Genomic DNA, 20685 nt, shown 5'->3' with positions numbered 1-20685 from the left:
GCAACAATAACTACTCATTTAAATACATCATAAAGTATTAAAATATAAAATAACTTACAGTCTTTAAATTTAATTGGAATTGGATTACCTCCCTTACACTGCTTTTAAATTGTCCTTTAACCAGAAAAACCCTTGTTTCCCCCCCAATTATTGTTATTATCTTAGATATCGTTATAGTATCTAATTATATCTTATATCTAATACTATCAATTATGTTTTAACCATAATTTACATGCTTTCCAAAGCATCAGTAAATACAGGTGAGCGACATAGGCTCTTGAGAGTCTCTAGTTTAAAACTACCTTGTTATGTTATTCATATTTGAGAGATGATACACTTGTGTAAAACAACATGTGGTATATATGAGGAGGCACTTTTAATTTAAAAAATAACTTATACCACAAAGCTTTGTATACATGGTACCTGATAATTACAAATCTAATTTTTATAACAGAGAACAATGCAGTTAAGACAAAAATTTAAAAATAAAAGTTCTACAAGATATCTTCTATCAGCTCTTTCCAGTTTTCTGTCTGTGTTCTCTCAGGCATTTTGGAGAACAAAATTTAAATTCAAAATATTCAAATGGAACTTTTCCTGTCATGTCTTTTGCACACTGGTAACAACGACTGTAAAAGAAAAATAGAATGCTGTGAAATAAAATTATTTTTAAATTTATCATTAACAGTTATTTACGCATATGATACATATGGTACAATTTTTAGTATACTATGTACAATTGGTGGTAAGAGCCACTAAAAACACATTTCTTACAGTAAATGAGCTAAGATAGCACTATAATTATATCATCAAAATATTACCTCAAGTTTTTTGGTAATAAGTATTGCATATAAGTTTCATAACCTTTGTTTGATGCAAACTTAAGTAAGAGAACGGAAACAAAAAAATCAGCATTTTTTTCATTTGTAAAGGGGCATAACTCTAGAATGGTAAAAATGAGGCTGGCCAAATAAGAACTTCATTTGTGTTTTGTAGTAGCAAGCACTGTTTATAAGCCTGAAAACATTTGGTTGAGGCAAACTAAAGTTTGAGAATGGAAACCAATTTTGGGACATATGGACAAACGTATGTACAGACCAACAACGGTCAAATTTAATGCCCCCTCGGCTACGGCAGGGGCATAATAAAAGGAAATGTAGGGTACATATCAATAAGACAATAACAACCAAAAGACATCTAGAGGGCAACATGTAGTCTTAAACCAAAAAAATATCTAATTTAATGATATACTGTTATTAAAATTGTCATGTTTCAATACCAACCTTAATACAACCTGGATTCCTTCAGACATTTTCTGTTGTTGGATTCTTTTTTCAGCTGCCAAGGCTCTCTGGAATTACATCAGGATATATACTTAAAAAATATTTAATTACCTTGTATATATAATCATTAATGCTTTTATGACTTTCAATTAAATTATTTAACATAAAACTTTATATCTTTATAAGGATCAAGAAAATGCTAATATAGAAACTGTTCTTTACAGCAGAAAACATTAAAATCATCATATCCACAAAAAAAATCATAGGAATCTTTCCTCAATATAAAGTAACCCTCTTTAACCAATTTGCTTACAAAGGGGAAATATTACCCTTAATGTTGTTTTTTTTCTGTTAAAAACATTGTGACCAATCTCTAACTGTAACACACACTACTAATTCTAAATGACGTCCGTTCATTCTAATTGAGGTGTCACTATGTCAAAACATTATCCAAATATCTTCGTTTATATTTATCATTTAATTGTATCTTTATTACTATGTTATCTTTTGTTAAATGCCTGACCTTATCCCTATCTGGCATTGATAAAAATCTTTTCTTTGCTTCTTCTTCAACTCTTTGTATTGCTTCTTCTGCTTTCTTTTCCTAAAAAAAAATATGCATTTCAATTAAATCAAAATGCCAGTCTCAATTAAATCATACCTTTATTATTTTTTGCATTTGAAAGAAAAATTATTTAAGTAGAGTTTCAAAATTATTAAATGTATAATTGATTTTCAAAAAATGAGTATGTATGCATTTTTGAAATCATTAAACTGGATCTGAATATACGGTAATATAAAATACACAGGTAGCATTTTAACTTTTAGAGATGTAACCAATACAAAAACCAGGTGCTCCGCAGGGCACAGCTTTATACGACCGCAGAGGTCGAACCCTGAACAGTTGGGGCAAGTATGGACAAAACATTCAAGCGTGATACAGCTCTGAATTTGGATTGTGATCAAATTTTTGACATTACATGGTTTTTTTTTACACAAAACAAATGTCAAGATTTTACAAATCAATTAAAGATTTCTTCTTCAAACTTTTTAAATCTAAAATTAAATAGTTGACACAGCATAGGTTTCTGACACAGAATGAATGTGGTCTAATGAACTTAAAAGTGTTTTTTTGCCTTTGAGCAATTCACTATGCTGTTGAATATTAATCCTCTCAAAAAAATGTTTGAAGAAATTTTCTTTTTATTTATGAAATCTGAAATGAGAAAAATTTAAACCCCCCCTTTTTTTTCACATCCCTGTTTCCCTTTTTCCAAAACTGATATCAATTCAAATTTCTAATGGAGTTTGCAACAATAACTACTCTTCTAAATACATCATAAAATATTAAAATGTAAAATAAAGTGTTTGTTATCACTGAATGGTAAAGATTGGTTGGTAGTAAAAGTGAATATACATTGTTTATTGTATAAAACAATAAAAAAAAACTTCATCAGCAACATTTTATATTGGCAAATTTCCAATGAAGTTATTTACATAAAGTTATTGGCAAATAAAAATAGAAAATGACATCATAGTCATGTCTGGCAAATGTCCAACATATATTATCAACTACTATTCTATACAAAGAAAGATAACTCCAATTGAAAATTAATTGCTATTGGACCCCCATTTGGACCAACTTGAAAACTAGGCCAATAATTAAAAATCTAAGTACATTTTTAAATTCAGCATATCAAAGAACCCCAAGGATTCAATTTTTGTTAAAATCAAACAAAGTTTAATTTTGGACCCTTTGGACCTTAATGTAGACCAATTTGAAAACGGGACCAAAAATTAAGAATCTACATACATAGTTAGATTCGGCATATCAAAGAACCCCAATTATTCAATTTTTGATGAAATCACACAAAGTTCAATTTTGGACCCTTTGGGCCCCTTATTCCTAAACTGTTAGGACCAAAACTCCCAAAATCAAACCCAACCTTCCTTTTATGGTCATAAACCTTGTGTTTAAATTTCATAGATTTCTATTTACTTATACCAAAGTTATGGTGCAAAAACCAAAAATAATGCTTATTTGGGCCCCTTTTTGGCCCCTAATTCATAAACTGTTGTGACCTCAACTCCAAAAATCAATCCCAACCTTCCTTTTGTGGTCATAAACCTTGTGTTAAAATTTCATTGATTTCTATTTACTTATACTAAAGTTATTGTGCGAAAACCAAGAATAATGCTTATTTGGGCCCTTTTTTGGCCCTTAATTCCTAAACTGTTGGAACCAAAACTCCCAAAATCAATCCCAACCATCCTTTTGTGGTCATAAACCTTGTGTCAAAATTTCATAGATTTCTATTCACTTAAACTAAAGTTATAGTGCGAAAACCAAGAAAATGCTTATTTGGGCCCTTTTTGGCCCCTAATTCCTAAAATGTTGGGACCAAAACTCCCAAAATCAATCCCAACCTTCCTTTTGTGGTCATAAACCTTGTGTTAAAATTTCATTGATTTCTATTCACTTTTACTAAAGTTAGAGTGCGAAAACTTAAAGTATTCGGACGACGACGACGACGCCGCCGCCGCCGACGACAACGTGATAGCAATATACGACCAAAAAATTAAAATTTTTGCGGTCGTATAATTATGAAATAGATCTACATGTTATATATAAAAAAATTCATAAAAATCTTTAATATTTCAATGCAAACTTTGCTTTAACTAAAAATTTTCCTGTCTGATATCCTTAGCAGTTAATCTATACGCAAAAATGTCCGTAAATTAAATAAAAATAATTATTCTTTATGAGAATGTGATGCCTCAGCTTGCATTAAACAATATTAAGGGACATAACAAGAAAACTGTAAAAATTTCACCACCCATATACAACCTTGATTTGTGTTTTTTGGTAATAAGCATTTTGTATAAGTTTCATGTCATAATGACAATTGATTGATGCAAACTAAAGTTAAAGAAAGGAAACTAAAAATCAGCATCTTTTTATGTTTATAAATGGACATAGATCAGGAACGGTAAAAGTGACGCCACCTAAATTCAAACTGGATCTGTTTTGTTGTATTAAGATTATTATTGTATAAGTTTCAAAACATTTGGTTTACGGAAACTTAAATGAAACCAGGTGCTCCGCAGGGTGCAGCTTTATACGACCGCAGAGGTCGAACCCTGAACAGTTGGGGCAAGTATGGACAAAACATTCAAGCGTGATACAGCTCTGAATTTGGATTGTGATCAAATTTTTGACATTACATGGTTTTTTTTTACACAAAACAAATGTCAAGATTTTACAAATCAATTAAAGATTTCTTTTTCAAACTTTTTAAATCTAAAATTAAATAGTTGACACAGCATAGGTTTCTGACACAGAATGAATGTGGTCTAATGAACTTAAAAGTTTTTTTTTTGCCTTTGAGCAATTCACTATGCTGTTGAATATTAATCCTCTCAAAAAAATGTTTGAAGAAATTTTCTTTTTATTTATGAAATCTGAAATGAGAAAAATTTAAACCCCCCCCCCCCTTTTTTTCACATCCCCGCTTCCCTTTTTCCAAAACTGATATTAATTCAAATTTCTAATGGAGTTTGCAACAATAACTACTCTTTTAAATACATCATAAAATATTAAAATGTAAAATAAAGTGTTTGTTATCACTGAATGGTAAAGATTGGTTGGTAGTAAAAGTGAATATACATTGTTTATTGTATAAAACAATAAAAAAAACTTCATCAGCAACATTTTATATTGGCAAATTTCCAATGAAGTTATTTACATAAAGTTATTGGCAAATAAAAATAGAAAATGACATCATAGTCATGTCTGGCAAATGTCCAACATACATTATCTAAAAACATTTTAGATAAGATAAGGAAAAAAAGCTTCATCAGCAACATTTTATATTGGCAAATTTCCAATGAAGTTATTTACATAAAGTTATTGGCAAATAAAAATAGAAAATGACATCATAGTCATGTCTGGCAAATTTCCAACATATATTATCAACTACTATTCTATACAAAGAAAGATAACTCCAATTGAAAATTAATTGCTATTGCACAATATTGTGCAATTAGATATTTCTTGCTATTGTGCAATACTGTGCAATTGAAAATTTCTTGCTATTGCACAATACTTGATATGGAATCCTGATTTGGACCAACTTGAAAACTGGGCCCATAATCAAAAATCAAAGTACATATTTAGATAAAGCATATCAAATAAGCCCAAGAATTTAATTTTTGTTAAAATCAAACTTAGTTTAATTTTGGACCCTTTGGACCTTAATGTAGACCAATTTGAAAACTGGACCAAAAATTAAGAATCTACATACACAGTTAGATTTGGCATATCAAAGAACCCCAATTATTCAATTTTTGATGAAATCAAACAAAGTTTAATTTTGGACCCCGATTTGGACCAACTTGAAAACTGGGCCTATAATAAAAAATCTAAGTACATTTTTAGATTCAGCATATCAAAGAACCCCAAGGATTCAATTTTTGTTAAAATCAAACTAAGTTTAATTTTGGACCCTTTGGACCTTAATGTAGACCAATTTGAAAACGGGACCAAAAAATAAGAATCTACATACACAGTTAGATTCGGCATATCAAAGAACCCCAATTATTCAATTTTTGATAAAATCAAACAAAGTTTAAATCTGGACCCTTTGGGCCCTTTATTCCTAAACTGTTGGGACCAAAACTCCCAAAATCAATACCAACCTTCCTTTTATGGTCATAAACCTTGTGTTTAAATTTCATAGATTTCTATTTACTTATACTAAAGTTATGGTGCGAAAACCAAGAAAAATGCTTATTTGGGTCCCTTTTTGGCCCCTAATTCCTAAAATGTTGGGACCTTAACTCCAAAAATCAATACCAACCTCCCTTTTGTGGTCATAAACATTGTGTTTAAATTTCATTGATTTCTATTTACTTAAACTAAAGTTATTGTGCAAAAACCAAGAATAATGCTTATTTGGGCCCTTTTTTGGCCCCTAATTCCTAAACTGTTGGAACCAAAACTCCCAAAATCAATCCCAACCTTTCTTTTGTGGTCATAAACCTTATGTCGAAATTTCATAGATTTCTATTTACTTAAACTAAAGTTATAGTGCGAAAACCAAGAAAATGCTTATTTGGGCCCTTTTTGGCCCCTAATTCCTAAATTGTTGGGACTAAAACTCCCAAAATCAATCCCAACCTTCCTTTTGTGGTCATAAACCTTGTGTTAAAATTTCATAGATTTCTATTCACTTTTACTAAAGTTAGAGTGCGAAAACTAAAAGTATTCGGACGACGACGCCAACGTGATAGCAATATACGACGAAAAATTTTTCAAATTTTGCGGTCGTATAAAAAGGAAACCAATTTCAGGACGTAAACGTATGGATGGTCAGACGTACAGACAAGGTTTAAAATTTAATGCCCCTCCACTATGTCAGGGTATAAAAAATTCAATAAAGCAGCAAACAGATTAACATATATATTCCACTACAAAATATACCTTGTCTCTTTCCTGTTTTGCTTTCTTCTGTACCCTTTTTCTTTCAGCTTCTCTTTTCCTTCTTTCTGCCTCCATTTCTTCAGTAAGTGGCCCAGGAACCTGGTTTAAAAAAATATATACATGTATATTCCAGCATTACACATATATATTTATAATATATTGTGTATATATTTAAAATCATTGAACACAAGTCAGAAGTAATCACATATGTATAAAATATGTGTGCATATAAATCTAAATCCTGCTTATTAGGGAAATTGTATATTTAAGATTCATTTTGATTTTAACAAAAATACATGTGAATTCCAAAAGTCATGTTTCTTAGCAGCATTCTCATTTGAGGGTACCCACTTTTTTTTACCCAGATTTATTATTTTTATTAAAATGCATATAGATTAAATGCATGAACTTCCAATCTGTACATTTGGATTTTTTTCTTCAAATTGATCTGGATCAAAGTTTACTACCTCTTACTCTGCTTATCCAGTGACCTTTGGGGTATCACAATAGCAATGGCTCAAACAGTTTACCAAATTGCAGTTAGATTTCTTCTCCACCTAACTGATCAACTGGTAAAATATTTTAGCAGATTGCCCAAGTGAAATGTTGTTAGTATGAAGTGAGTGCTGTAAATTCAAAAGTAATACTTACCATCAAGATCCAGTTAGTTGATATCTTTGTCATTCTTTTCAAACACAATAATGGCTTACTATAGTATGAGTCACTGAATAAGAAGGTCTAATATTGACAAGGAAACTTCTATCATAAATAGATTTTATAAATAAATAGTTCAAAACATTGTTTTGTAAGTCTATAATTTATAGCTCTGTTTTCCAACAACAAGTTAGTGCATAATTGTAATTTGGATTTTTTTTTTTCTAAAGCAATTACTTATCTGCTGCCATTAAAGGGAAATAATTTACATTACTGAAAATCAGCAAAATGTTGTCACAATTTTTGTCTGACAAATATCAACTTTCCTCATTTAATTTGTTTGTAACATTACTTTTATGATTATTAAACTTTTATCCTCTGTTTTGAAAAGAACAATGAAATTTATTTTTAAGATGATTAAAATAAAAAAAAAAAAAACTGTTAAAAACCTATTGAACACATTCAAAGTTCTATAAATCATACAAATTCCCCTGTAAATTAAGAAAGTAACACCAGTCTAGTAGTCAGTAATTTTATTTTGACATGAATTTTTATTGATATGGTAAAGATATATATTAACAGCGGTTTTGCCAAACTTTGCATTGTTCAAAGTACTAAGGATTCTCTACCATGGAGCACAAGATAACTTATAAGCAGTATTTGGCAAAACCTTTGTAATTTGTGTCCTAAATTGCCTTCAACTTCCTCCTAATTTGGCAATTCATTTTTTTTTATTCAAGTCGTATTCATGATTTTTTTGTAGGCAAAATCAGAAGCCTGGTATCATTGATTATTTTTTTAGTGTACAATAACTCAATAAAAATTATTTCCCTTTAATGCCAGCAGATCAGTAATTTGTATAGAAAATATTATACGAATCATAATTACCCAATAACTTTGTCTTAGAAGACAAAGCTATAAAATATACATCTACAAAACAATGGTTTGAACTATTTATTTATAAAATCTATTTATGAAAGAAGTTTCCATGTCAAAATTATACCTTCTTATTCAGTGACTCAAACTATAGTAAGTAATTTTTTGTTTGAAAAGAATTACAAAGATATCAACTATAACTGGATCTGAATGGTAAGTATTACTTTTGATTTTACAGCACTCACTTCATACTAACAACATTTCACTTGAGCAATCTGCTAAAATATTTTACCAGTTGATCAGTTTGTGGGAGAAGAAATACAACTGCAATTTGGTAAACTGTTTTAGCCATTGCTATTGTGATACCCCAAAGGTCACTGGATAAGCACTGTAAATATAAGAAATAAGCTGTATAGTGGTAAAACACACAAACCATACACTGCACAGGCCTTGGGTCCTAAAATCTGAGATCCATGGTACCATAGTAACTTCATAGGGTTGTAAAAGCGTTGACCGTGCGCACATTTTTATTATGAAGCGCTGCAAGCTGTACTTTAGTCAGCACTTTTGCACCCCAGTGAGGTTACAAAAGGAAACATTCAATTCTTAAGTAATTCAGTCAACCATGTTCGCCGAAGTTTGATATAATAACTCGCCAAAACGTAATACTAAAAATAAATTAAGGACTGAAAGTATATATACATAATACTTATGTTATATGAATTTAAGGTGCAATCAGAGCTCACACTACTTCAGAATTATAGGGAGAAGTGACTTCTCTATTTGAAACTGATAGCGAGAAGTGGTGATATTTGAAAGAGAAGTGCTCATTCGCGCGGTGCGCTACAATGTCTGGATTTTACTATAGTATAAAGGGTCATATGTAAATAATGTTCTTTTTATATTATTAAATTCATATCTGAGTATAGAATTAAAGTAACATATCAAATTAAAAGTTATTTAAGTTTAGGTTCTTGTGAGAAACTACCAACTAAATATTTAATATCTAGCACTCAAAAAAAAAAATTTTATTTTAAAAAATGTAAAGAAATTATAATATATCAATTAAAATTTAATTCAAATCTATCTTGTGTATGAAATTCAGTGTTTCTCATCAAAAAATATAAAAGTTATTAAGCTGGGCTGGGATATAATATAATTAATAGTCTCAGAGTTAAGCAACTTTGAAACAATCCATAAAAAATATAGGGAATTATATACACCAATCAATAGACCAGTTTCACATAAGCTACTAATCAACGCCGATCTCGAAATCTTATGCGCGTTTGAGTTTAAATCTCGCGATAATTAACGATATCATACGTGACAGGGGGCTACTGATATTTAGCAACACAATAATAAATCAACCGATTGTTAAACAACATCTCTGTCTCTCGTGATGTATGCTGGAGATTATTTATTTTGAAGATATTAATAATCGTTTATTTTATATATTTAGAATAAATAGTTTTACCGTCTATACCATGTATACAGAGAATAACATAAATTCAAAATAAAAAGATGTGGTATGATTGCAAACGAGACAACTATCCACCAGAAGCAAATGACAGATGAAAGCAACCATATGTCACCATACAGCCCTCGACAATGAGAAAATCTATACCGAATAGTACTCTCTAAATGGTCTCGACACAAAACAATTCAAACGAGAAAATAAGTCATCTTGTTGCTGTAAAGAGTTCATAACAGTTGTGTTTATGAGTAAAATGGTTTTAACACAGTATAATCTTGTAATTGCTTTCTTTTGCTTATAATTACTGCGCTATGTACATTGCTGTATGTGAGTTTGATTTTTCGTGAAAAGAGAAAAATATTTTGATAAAGAGAAAACAGCCTAAACATCAGAAATTCATTTAATTTCAGTTCTGTTCCAGTTTTTCTTAAATTTTTACATTTCTTCACATGCATGTAGAGGACTGTAAAGGGTTACGACCTACATATAGGTTTAGTATCATAGACTCGAACTTTTAATTTTCTTTAAAAAATATACAGGTTACTGTTATGGTGACTTTTGCGTGAAATTTTATGGATACAAGGACAAGATACCGGCACTACTAAATAATCGAAATTTCCAATAATGGTAGTATCGGAGTATGATATATAATGTTTAACGAAAATTGATAGAATTTTTCCTTACATACTCAAGATTGTCAAAGATGTAGTACATAATTATTGTGATGTGCTAACAATATGAAAAACACAATGATAGGTCACCGAGTTTGTTTTCAAGCTATACGCTGTGAAAATATGAAGCATTTTGTATGGATTAAACAGAGGCGATCAGAGGCATTCATTGGCAATCATTGGCACTCATACCACATCTGCTTATTTGTATGTACATTTGTTTCAAATATTTCTGTGTCAATGATGTTTTAGACGGCCATGATATAAATGAAGCGAGATATAAGGCAGTTTTAAAATACGTATCAGAAATACAGGTTCATCTTCAATTTTCAAAGATCAGACTATAATACAATGCATTCAATATCATTTTAATTTCTAAGCTATGTTCATGATCGATTTCGTCTTAGCAGAGGTTCAGTGCCAGCGAGGCGAGTAATTTTCTACATATTGTCAACTTTATCATTTTTCGTGACATTAAAAGTAATTGAATATCCTGTATTTACAACGAGCGATATATGCCTTAAATTAAGATCAAATGCTGCATGATCCCCTCCTAAATTATTAAAATATTCCCAGTGGCATTAACCACACTGGCCATGATATCTCAGTGTTAATAAGGTACCAGGGTTAACATTTCAAACATTTGTATTAAGGGATGACCAATTGATTTTCAGGAGGGGGAGGGGGGTGTAGAAAAATAATATTCTTAGACTAATTTCCTAATAAATAATTATGACCTAGGCAGGATGGAAAAGAATGATCTGCAACACAAAATACAGGAAATAATTGTGTACAAAAGTTGAATAAATTATCAAATGGTCGCCCTTTTTCAGTAACTGTATATGCAGAAAAGGGTACGTTTTTATCAGTTTTCACCTGGTGAGATTATACAAGGTGAAACGAGGATTCCACATGGCCAAGGTGTTAATTTATCTTAATTGCCTTCTTAATTTATGACCTAATACTATGTATATGAAGTGAGCCCCGCTTATTTATCTAATTTATTCTTCCCGTTTGGTGAACGATCTCAGCGTGAATTCGTGACATTTAAAGGTACAATTAATATAAAGCCAGGCGGCATTTCAGATCGTATTTTACTGCAATAAACAACACAGCAGTAGTCCGTTTTAAAATCTTTTAATGTGTCAATTGTTAATAATTAAAGTTGTCTGGTCAATATAAATTTTACATTTTGATTCAAATGATGCTCATGTTGTTAGAAATTAATGTAAACGCAAAAACTCAATCAGATGCTTGTTTTTCCAAGTCTTAATGGTCACTGCTTACAACCGTTAGCCCCCAGTTGATAAACTCTCGAGAATTATCGCGTGATTTCATAGTTTTGCTAATTAGATTAGACATGCGCAGTTAAATGTGAAACTGGTGTATTAGATGTAACCAAAAGTCTCTTAATGCGTGTGGAATACGTAATTTTTCCCTTTGGGATCAATATTCTTCTGTCAGCTGTTCCATACGTGCGTCCGTAGTAGTTTTTGTAAAAGTACGGATTTCGGTCATAGCAGGTCCGGTTCAGATCTGTGGTTTAGAAATCGGTAAATGGCAGACGAATGCAAGAAAATTTACAAAAATAAACGATGTTTGACAAGTTATTTGGAAAGAAACATGATGTTTTTAATGCAATAAATGGATTAAACATTTACTGGAGGCAACTTTTATCACGTTTAAATGAAGTAACAAACTTATTTTGCCGCTGAAATTTAGGTTGATGTACGTTTTCGAGTAACAAGCACCAGAACTTGCAGAAATGCACGAAGTGATAAACAGTTGTATTTTTATCAAATAACCTGCTACACACTGCAAAGACAATGCTTCAACCTCTTTTCTTAAGATAATGAATCGTTTATGTCTAAATTTCTTTAATTATCAATAAACCAGGTGCTCCGCAGGGCGCAGCTTTATACGACCGCAGAGGTCGAACCCTGAACAGTTGGGGCAAGTATGGACAAAACATTCAAGCGTGATACAGCTCTGAATTTGGATTGTGATCAAATTTTTGACATTACATGGGTTTTTTTTACACAAAACAAATGTCAAGATTTTACAAATCAATAAAAGATTTCTTCTTCAAACTTTTTAAATCTAAAATTAAATAGTTGACACAGCATAGGTTTCTGACACAGAATGAATGTGGTCTAATGAACTTAAAAGGTTTTTTTTTGCCTTTGAGCAATTCACTATGCTGTTGAATATTAATCCTCTCAAAAAAATGTTTGAAGAAATTTTCTTTTTATTTATGAAATCTGAAATGAGAAAAATTTAAAACCCCCCCTTTTTTTTCACATCCCCGTTTCCCTTTTTCCAAAACTGATATCAATTCAAATTTCTAATGGAGTTTGCAACAATAACTACTCTTTTAAATACATCATAAAATATTAAAATGTAAAATAAAGTGCTTGTTATCACTGAATGGTAAAGATTGGTTGGTAGTAAAAGTGAATATACATTGTTTATTGTATAAAACAATAAAAAAAACTTCATCAGCAACATTTTATATTGGCAAATTTCCAATGAAGTTATTTACATAAAGTTATTGGCAAATAAAAATAGAAAATGACATCATAGTCATGTCTGGCAAATGTCCAACATACATTATCTAAAAACATTTTAGATAAGATAAGGAAAAAAAGCTTCATCAGCAACATTTTATATTGGCAAATTTCCAATGAAGTTATTTACATAAAGTTATTGGCAAATAAAAATAGAAAATGACATCATAGTCATGTCTGGCAAATTTCCAACATATATTATCAACTACTATTCTATACAAAGAAAGATAACTCCAATTGAAAATTAATTGCTATTGCACAATATTGTGCAATTAGATATTTCTTGCTATTGTGCAATACTGTGCAATTGAAAATTTCTTGCTATTGCACAATACTTGATATGGAATCCTGATTTGGACCAACTTGAAAACTGGGCCCACAATCAAAAATCAAAGTACATGTTTAGATAAAGCATATCAAATAAGCCCAATAATTTAATTTTTGTTAAAATCAAACTTAGTTTAATTTTGGACCCTTTGGACCTTAATGTAGACCAATTTGAAAACTGGACCAAAAATTAAGAATCTACATACACAGTTAGATTTGGCATATCAAAGAACCCATTTCTTCAATTTTTGATGAAATCAAACAAAGTTTAATTTTGGACCCCCATTTGGACCAACTTGAAAACTAGGCCAATAATTAAAAATCTAAGTACATTTTTAAATTCAGCATATCAAAGAACCCCAAGGATTCAATTTTTGTTAAAATCAAACAAAGTTTAATTTTGGACCCTTTGGACCTTAATGTAGACCAATTTGAAAACGGGACCAAAAATTAAGAATCTACATACACAGTTAGATTCGGCATATCAAAGAACCCCAATTATTCAATTTTTGATGAAATCACACAAAGTTCAATTTTGGACCCTTTGGGCCCCTTATTCCTAAACTGTTGGGACCAAAACTCCCAAAATCAAACCCAACCTTCCTTTTATGGTCATAAACCTTGTGTTTAAATTTCATAGATTTCTATTTACTTATACTAAAGTTATGGTGCAAAAACCAAAAATAATGCTTATTTGGGACCCTTTTTGGCCCCTAATTCATAAACTGTTGTGACCTCAACTCCAAAAATCAATCCCAACCTTCCTTTTGTGGTCATAAACCTTGTCTTAAAATTTCATTGATTTCTATTTACTTATACTAAAGTTATTGTGCGAAAACCAAGAATAATGCTTATTTGGGCCCTTTTTTGGCCCTTAATTCCTAAACTGTTGGAACCAAAACTCCCAAAATCAATCCCAACCTTCCTTTTGTGGTCATAAACCTTGTGTCAAAATTTCATAGATTTCTATTCACTTAAACTAAAGTTATAGTGCGAAAACCAAGAAAATGCTTATTTGGGCCCTTTTTGGCCCCTAATTCCTAAAATGTTGGGACCAAAACTCCCAAAATCAATCCCAACCTTCCTTTTGTGGTCATAAACCTTGTGTTAAAATTTCATTGATTTCTATTCACTTTTACTAAAGTTAGAGTGCGAAAACTAAAAGTATTCGGACGACGACGACGGCGACGACGCAGACGACGACGCCAACGTGATAGCAATATACGACCAAAAAATTAAAATTTTTGCGGTCGTATAAAAATTGGTGTTTCATCAACTTGGTAAAAATTGAAAATTATGTCCTATGACAGAAGCGACTGAAAGCGAGTATCGTCAAGAACAGGGCGACATGTTTTCGCTTTTGGGGGTCGGGGAAAACGAAGTGAAGGTCGGGAAAGCGACTTCTTCGCCCAAGACGCCTGGTAGCGTGAGCCCTGGCAATTACTACATAAGTAAGTGGCCTACCAAAACCAATAACAACATGATCAAAGTTTTACAATGACACATTCTGTAATTATTTTTATGACACTTGTGGAATAATGGATTTTACCTTTCCACTATCGTAATCATATCTTTCAGGAAACTTAGCCATAAATCTTCTGAATTCGTTCCTTGTCTCTTTGTCTGATGTTAACTGGTACGCAGTCTGACCATATTTATCTCTGAAGAAGAAAAGCATCATTTATCATTGTCTAACTCACAACATAAAAGTGATAAAACTATTTGGTAGAGCCAATAACCTTGACCAAGGTCAAGTATGGTAAATAATCAGATATAGTAAGATCATGATTGAGTAATCCTTTCATAATGAAAATATGTTCTATGAATTACATGTGCAATCTAAAATGTGCCTGTTACTTTCTAATCACATAGCTTTGAAATGACAACCAGGTGCTCCGCAGGGCGCAGCTTTATACGACCGCAGAGGTCGAACCCTGAACAGTTGGGGCAAGTATGGACAAAACATTCAAGCGTGATACAGCTCTGAATTTGGATTGTGATCAAATTTTTGACATTACATGGGTTTTTTTTACACAAAACAAATGTCAAGATTTTACAAATCAATTAAAGATTTCTTCTTCAAACTTTTTAAATCTAAAATTAAATAGTTGATCATGACACAGCATAGGTTTCTGACACAGAACGAATGTGGTCTAATGAACTTAAAAGTTTTTTTTTGCCTTTGAGCAATTCACTATGCTGTTGAATATTAATCCTCTCAAAAAAATGTTTGAAGAAATTTTCTTTTTATTTATGAAATCTGAAATGAGAAAAATTTAACCCCCCCCCCTTTTTTTTCACATCCCCGTTTCCCTTTTTCCAAAACTGATATCAATTCAAATTTCTAATGGAGTTTGCAACAATAACTACTCTTTTAAATACATCATAAAATATTAAAATGTAAAATAAAGTGCCTGTTATCACTGAATGGTAAAGATTGGTTGGTAGTAAAAGTGAATATACATTGTTTATTGTATAAAACAATAAAAAAAACTTCATCAGCAACATTTTATATTGGCAAATTTCCAATGAAGTTATTTACATAAAGTTATTGGCAAATAAAAATAGAAAATGACATCATAGTCATGTCTGGCAAATGTCCAACATACATTATCTAAAAACATTTTAGATAAGATAAGGAAAAAAAGCTTCATCAGCAACATTTTATATTGGCAAATTTCCAATGAAGTCATTTACATAAAGTTATTGGCAAATAAAAATAGAAAATGACATCATAGTCATGACTGGCAAATTTCCAACATATATTATCAACTACTATTCTATACAAAGAAAGATAACTCCAATTGAAAATTAATTGCTATTGCACAATATTGTGCAATTAGATATTTCTTGCTATTGTGCAATACTGTGCAATTGAAAATTTCTTGCTATTGCACAATATTTCATATGGAATCCTGATTTGGACCAACTTGAAAACTGGGCCCATAATCAAAAATCAAAGTACATATTTAGATAAAGCATATCAAATAAGCCCAAGAATTTAATTTTTGTTAAAATCAAACTTAGTTTAATTTTGGACCCTTTGGACCTTAATGTAGACCAATTTGAAAACTGGACCAAAAATTAAGAATCTACATACACAGTTAGATTTTGCATATCAAAGAACCCATTTATTCAATTTTTGATGAAATCAAACAAAGTTTAATTTTAGACCCCCATTTGGTCCAACTTGAAAACTAGGCCAATAATTAAAAATCTAAGTACATTTTTAAATTCAGCATATCAAAGAACCCCAAGGATTCAATTTTTGTTAAAATCAAACTAAGTTTAATTTTGGACCCTTTGGACCTTAATGTAGACCAATTTGAAAACGGGACCAAAAGTTAAGAATCTACATACATAGTTAGATTCGGCATATCAAAGAACCCCAATTATTCAATTTTTGATGAAATCACACAAAGTTCAATTTTGGACCCTTTGGGCCCCTTATTCCTAAACTGTTAGGACCAAAACTCCCAAAATCAATACCAACCTTCCTTTTGTGGTCATAAACATTGTGTTTAAATTTCATTGATTTCTATTTACTTAAACTAAAGTTATTGTGCGAAAACCTAGAATAATGCTTATTTGGGCCCTTTTTTTGCCCCTAATTCCTAAACTGTTGGAACCAAAACTCCCAAAATCAATCCCAACCTTTCTTTTGTGGTCATAAACCTTGTGTCAAAATTTCATAGATTTCTATTAACTTAAACTAAAGTTATAGTGCGAAAACCAAGAAAATGCTTATTTGGGCCCTTTTTGGCCCCTAATTCCTAAAATGTTGGGACCAAAACTCCCAAAATCAATACCAACCTTCCTTTTGTGGTCATAAACCTTGTGTTAAAATTTCATAGATTTCCATTCACTTTTACTAAAGTTAGAGTGCGAAAACTAAAAGTATTCGGACGCCGGACGACGACGACGACGACGACGACGACGACGACGACGACGACGCAGACGCCAACGTGATAGCAATATACGACGAAAAATTTTTCAAATTTTGCGGTCGTATAAAAATGAAAATATTTCAAATATGTTATCAACCCTAACATAATTTCAAACTTTTACTCTAATCTATCAAACCCTTGGTGGGGGGTCTGTTACCCCACCTTTTTCATATAAATTAGATTTCAAAAATGTTACCTTTTCCCATATTGTTTGGCTTTTGTTTGGTGTGTAATGAAACAGTGGAATACCAAAGTGCCAAAAGAGAGAAAATTGGTTGATAAACACAGCTAGGAACATTAAGAAAGATGACAGATAAAGTTATCATATGGGAACTTTATTGACCTTATATATTTCTGATAGTTTTCCTACCTATTGACATATTTCAAGCTTGAAAAGGTGACCTATTCCAGTGGCACATCCTATCACCTTATATATAGGAAGTGGACCCCCCGAGATCAAACCAAACTTCAGTTATCATATGCTGTAAAAATGCCCGTTTTTTATAGACATCAAATTTACAACATCTTGGCTGAACCCAGCATACAGTTGTTTAAATATGGTAAATTCATATTGCAAATTGTTCTGTTTGGGAAGTGAGATCTTATTTCCCCTGAGAACATAAATTTGAAATGTTCTTTGAATCCAACATCACAAGATTGAGCAAGTAAATTAGATTGTTGACTTGTCACATAATAAAATAAGTAATAATTCATGGCAATAATAATAAATAAAGAATTACTTGATAGCTGGATTTGATCCTGCTTTCATCAACATTTGAATAAGTTTCCTGTGACCTTCTTTAGATGCTATCATCAGTAGAGTTGTCTCACTGTCTCCTATTGGTTCATTCAGTAACTCAGATGTTACAATTATGGGAGATAACACATCAGTGGCGGAGGAGTGACGAGATCGACTCCCTTCTCTGCTTGATGGTCGACTGTTATCTTTAACGTTCAGCGTCATGCTTGACTTTTCATTCACTGAATCAACAAACACATTTTCAACATCATTCAATTGTTTAGCATTTTCAGAAGTCAATTCAGATTTTTTCATAGGAAGATCTGCACTCAAGTTATCAATATTCTGTTCTTTGCTTTTAGTTTCCACATTTCCAGTTATTTCTGTCCTAGTGTCATGGTTTTTAAAGTCATGGTTATCACTAGTAAACTGAGGGTCTACTTTAACTCTAGAATTATCCACTTTTTTTTCATTATAAATAACATTTTCAGGTTCCAAGGTCAAATTATTAGTATCTTGACCCTTCACGTCATCTATATCAATATCAAATTGTATTTCACTTCCACTGGTTTTTAAGTTATGGTCTGTGTTTTCAATACCTTCCATAGTTTCCTGTATTACATTTTCTCCATCTACGACACTAACAACAATTTCTTTATCACCTATGACCTTTGAATCACCTTGACCTCCTTCATCATCAGGCTTGTCTGACACATTAAAAACAGCAAGAAGATTAAGTAGAGAGTCTGCATCACCTACTTTACAAGCAGTATATAAACTGTTTTTTAAGTGGTATTTCTCTTCATCTGAAATAATGTAAATACGCTGTTCATATCAATAACTACATTAACTGTATAGGTTTTAATGGCCTTCAAATCAACTTCTTGAAGGGTACCTCAAAAGACATGGAAAATATTTAATTTAAAGCTACAGTTTACTCATGCAATTTACTAATAATATCATGAAGCTACAAAAATAATTTGAACAGATCATGCCCTTCATATACATACACACTTCAAAATTTATTAAAACATGATTTTGTGTAACAAAGTCTTTGCTGTTCCCAAGCAATGATTTATCAGATGCAAGATTTAGTCAATATAGTCAATGGATATAAACAAAATAACAGATTCTTAATCTGACTTGTCACTTCCCAGAAAGGCTGATGGTCGAGGAACTGTAACATGTCTGTTGTTATTTGAAACACCAATAAGCTTATCATTTAGAACCGAGAAGAGAAAAGTCCTGTAAGTTCTATAAATGTATTTGAATTTCTATAAGCACATTAAAATTCATTCACCTTTTTGAGATAAAAATGATCAACACTTGTGCCTCAAAGTTATTAAAATGTAATAGTCCCCTAATGATCAAGAATCAGAAAATAAAAAAAAAATAATTATATCTTCATATATTTTACCCAATGGGTTGGTTCCAGGCTCCACTTGATGTTTTAAGGAAAGTCTTCGTTTTCTGGTATTTTTCTTCCTTTTTGGTTTTTTGGACATGTCAAATTCTTTGAGATGGTCTGTTTTAAGTGTCTGCATAACTGCTACTAATTCTGAGTCACTTGCTGTAGAATTTCCAGATGAAGTGGGAAAATTTTCACTTTTTAATAAATAGTCTAAAAATACAATACATATATATTATAACTACTAATTCACATAAAATAAAATGATATATAATAATAAACGATTCATTTTGAGAATAAGATATCCCTATTTTAAGCAAAGAGTAGTCAAAATAAAATAAAAGCATTGATTATATTTGACTAAATGACTTCTCGGCACTCTACAACTGTAAAAACTAGTCTATGAGTAGATGAAACAGATGTACAAATGGTTACAACAATCTGTATACCCTCCTTCCTAAGTGAAGTGACAAGTATAACAAACATTTTTGACTAGTTTTGAAACCCGAAAAATTGATAATAAACTCCACACATCAGAAATCACAAATGTTTTACACATTTTTGAAATCAGAGCTTGTAAAGCATGATTGAATTTTAATTAAACGAAATTATCATTTTTAATATATATAATAAATTATTTTATCATAATTGTAATAAAATTAAAAGAATAGCTTACCAAGTCCCATTTTTGTTTGTCCCTTTTCTCGAGATATTTCTTCATCTTCTTCATATTGTTTAGTCAGTGGTGAAGTGCCCAGTTTGTCCTTACTTTTTCTATGTCTAGGGGAGGCTGATATATCTTCTGGAACAATAACTAATTTTCCAACGTCTGCACTGAATGTCAGCTGTGGGGAAAGAGGAATGAAGTCTTGTATCCCTGCTTCTTCACCTGAAAGTAAAAATTCATGTTTAATAAAAAAGCTGTCTGCATAGTCTTACTTTATCCCTGTAAATGTATTGTACATTTGTAGTTGCTGCTGTGAAACACACTATTGAGACAATGACATTTTGAGATTTTTGGCTTTCATTCATTCATTTTATATAATTAGGGCCAAAATGCCTTTACCACATGTCCATTTGACTTCTACCACATTTTCTTGAATGATTTATCAAATAGTAGACTATACAGGAATAACCAATTTTGGGATGTACAGATGTACAGACATACAGACAGATGTACAAAGGTAAAACTTAATGCCCAAGCCGCTACAGCTGGGGCTTAAAAGTCTTAAAACACTTCATAATACGCTACAAATC

The 20685-nt window shown here is 31.3% G+C and overlaps 1 protein-coding gene across 3 annotated transcripts in view; it reads right to left on the bottom strand.

The window, feature by feature from the left end:
• Positions 1–361: 361 nt before the first annotated feature.
• Positions 362–20685, bottom strand: part of LOC143065110 (tRNA endonuclease ANKZF1-like) — a 29679-nt gene continuing 9355 nt past the window's right edge. For all 3 annotated transcript variants that reach the window (XM_076238464.1, XM_076238463.1, XM_076238465.1), the window contains exons 9-16: positions 20105–20317; positions 19438–19641; positions 18022–18826; positions 14884–14995; positions 6766–6864; positions 1807–1887; positions 1284–1351; positions 362–629 (exon numbers count right to left, since the gene is read on the bottom strand). In XM_076238464.1, coding sequence (XP_076094579.1) covers positions 512–629; positions 1284–1351; positions 1807–1887; positions 6766–6864; positions 14884–14995; positions 18022–18826; positions 19438–19641; positions 20105–20317 — 1700 coding nt within the window. In that variant the 3' untranslated portion in view covers positions 362–511. The remainder of the gene's footprint in view (positions 630–1283; positions 1352–1806; positions 1888–6765; positions 6865–14883; positions 14996–18021; positions 18827–19437; positions 19642–20104; positions 20318–20685) is intronic.

This window comes from Mytilus galloprovincialis, chromosome 2, assembly GCF_965363235.1.
Source record: "Mytilus galloprovincialis chromosome 2, xbMytGall1.hap1.1, whole genome shotgun sequence".
In the NCBI taxonomy this organism is placed as follows: domain Eukaryota; kingdom Metazoa; phylum Mollusca; class Bivalvia; order Mytilida; family Mytilidae; genus Mytilus; species Mytilus galloprovincialis.
This window is presented reverse-complemented; position numbering and strand designations above follow the sequence as displayed.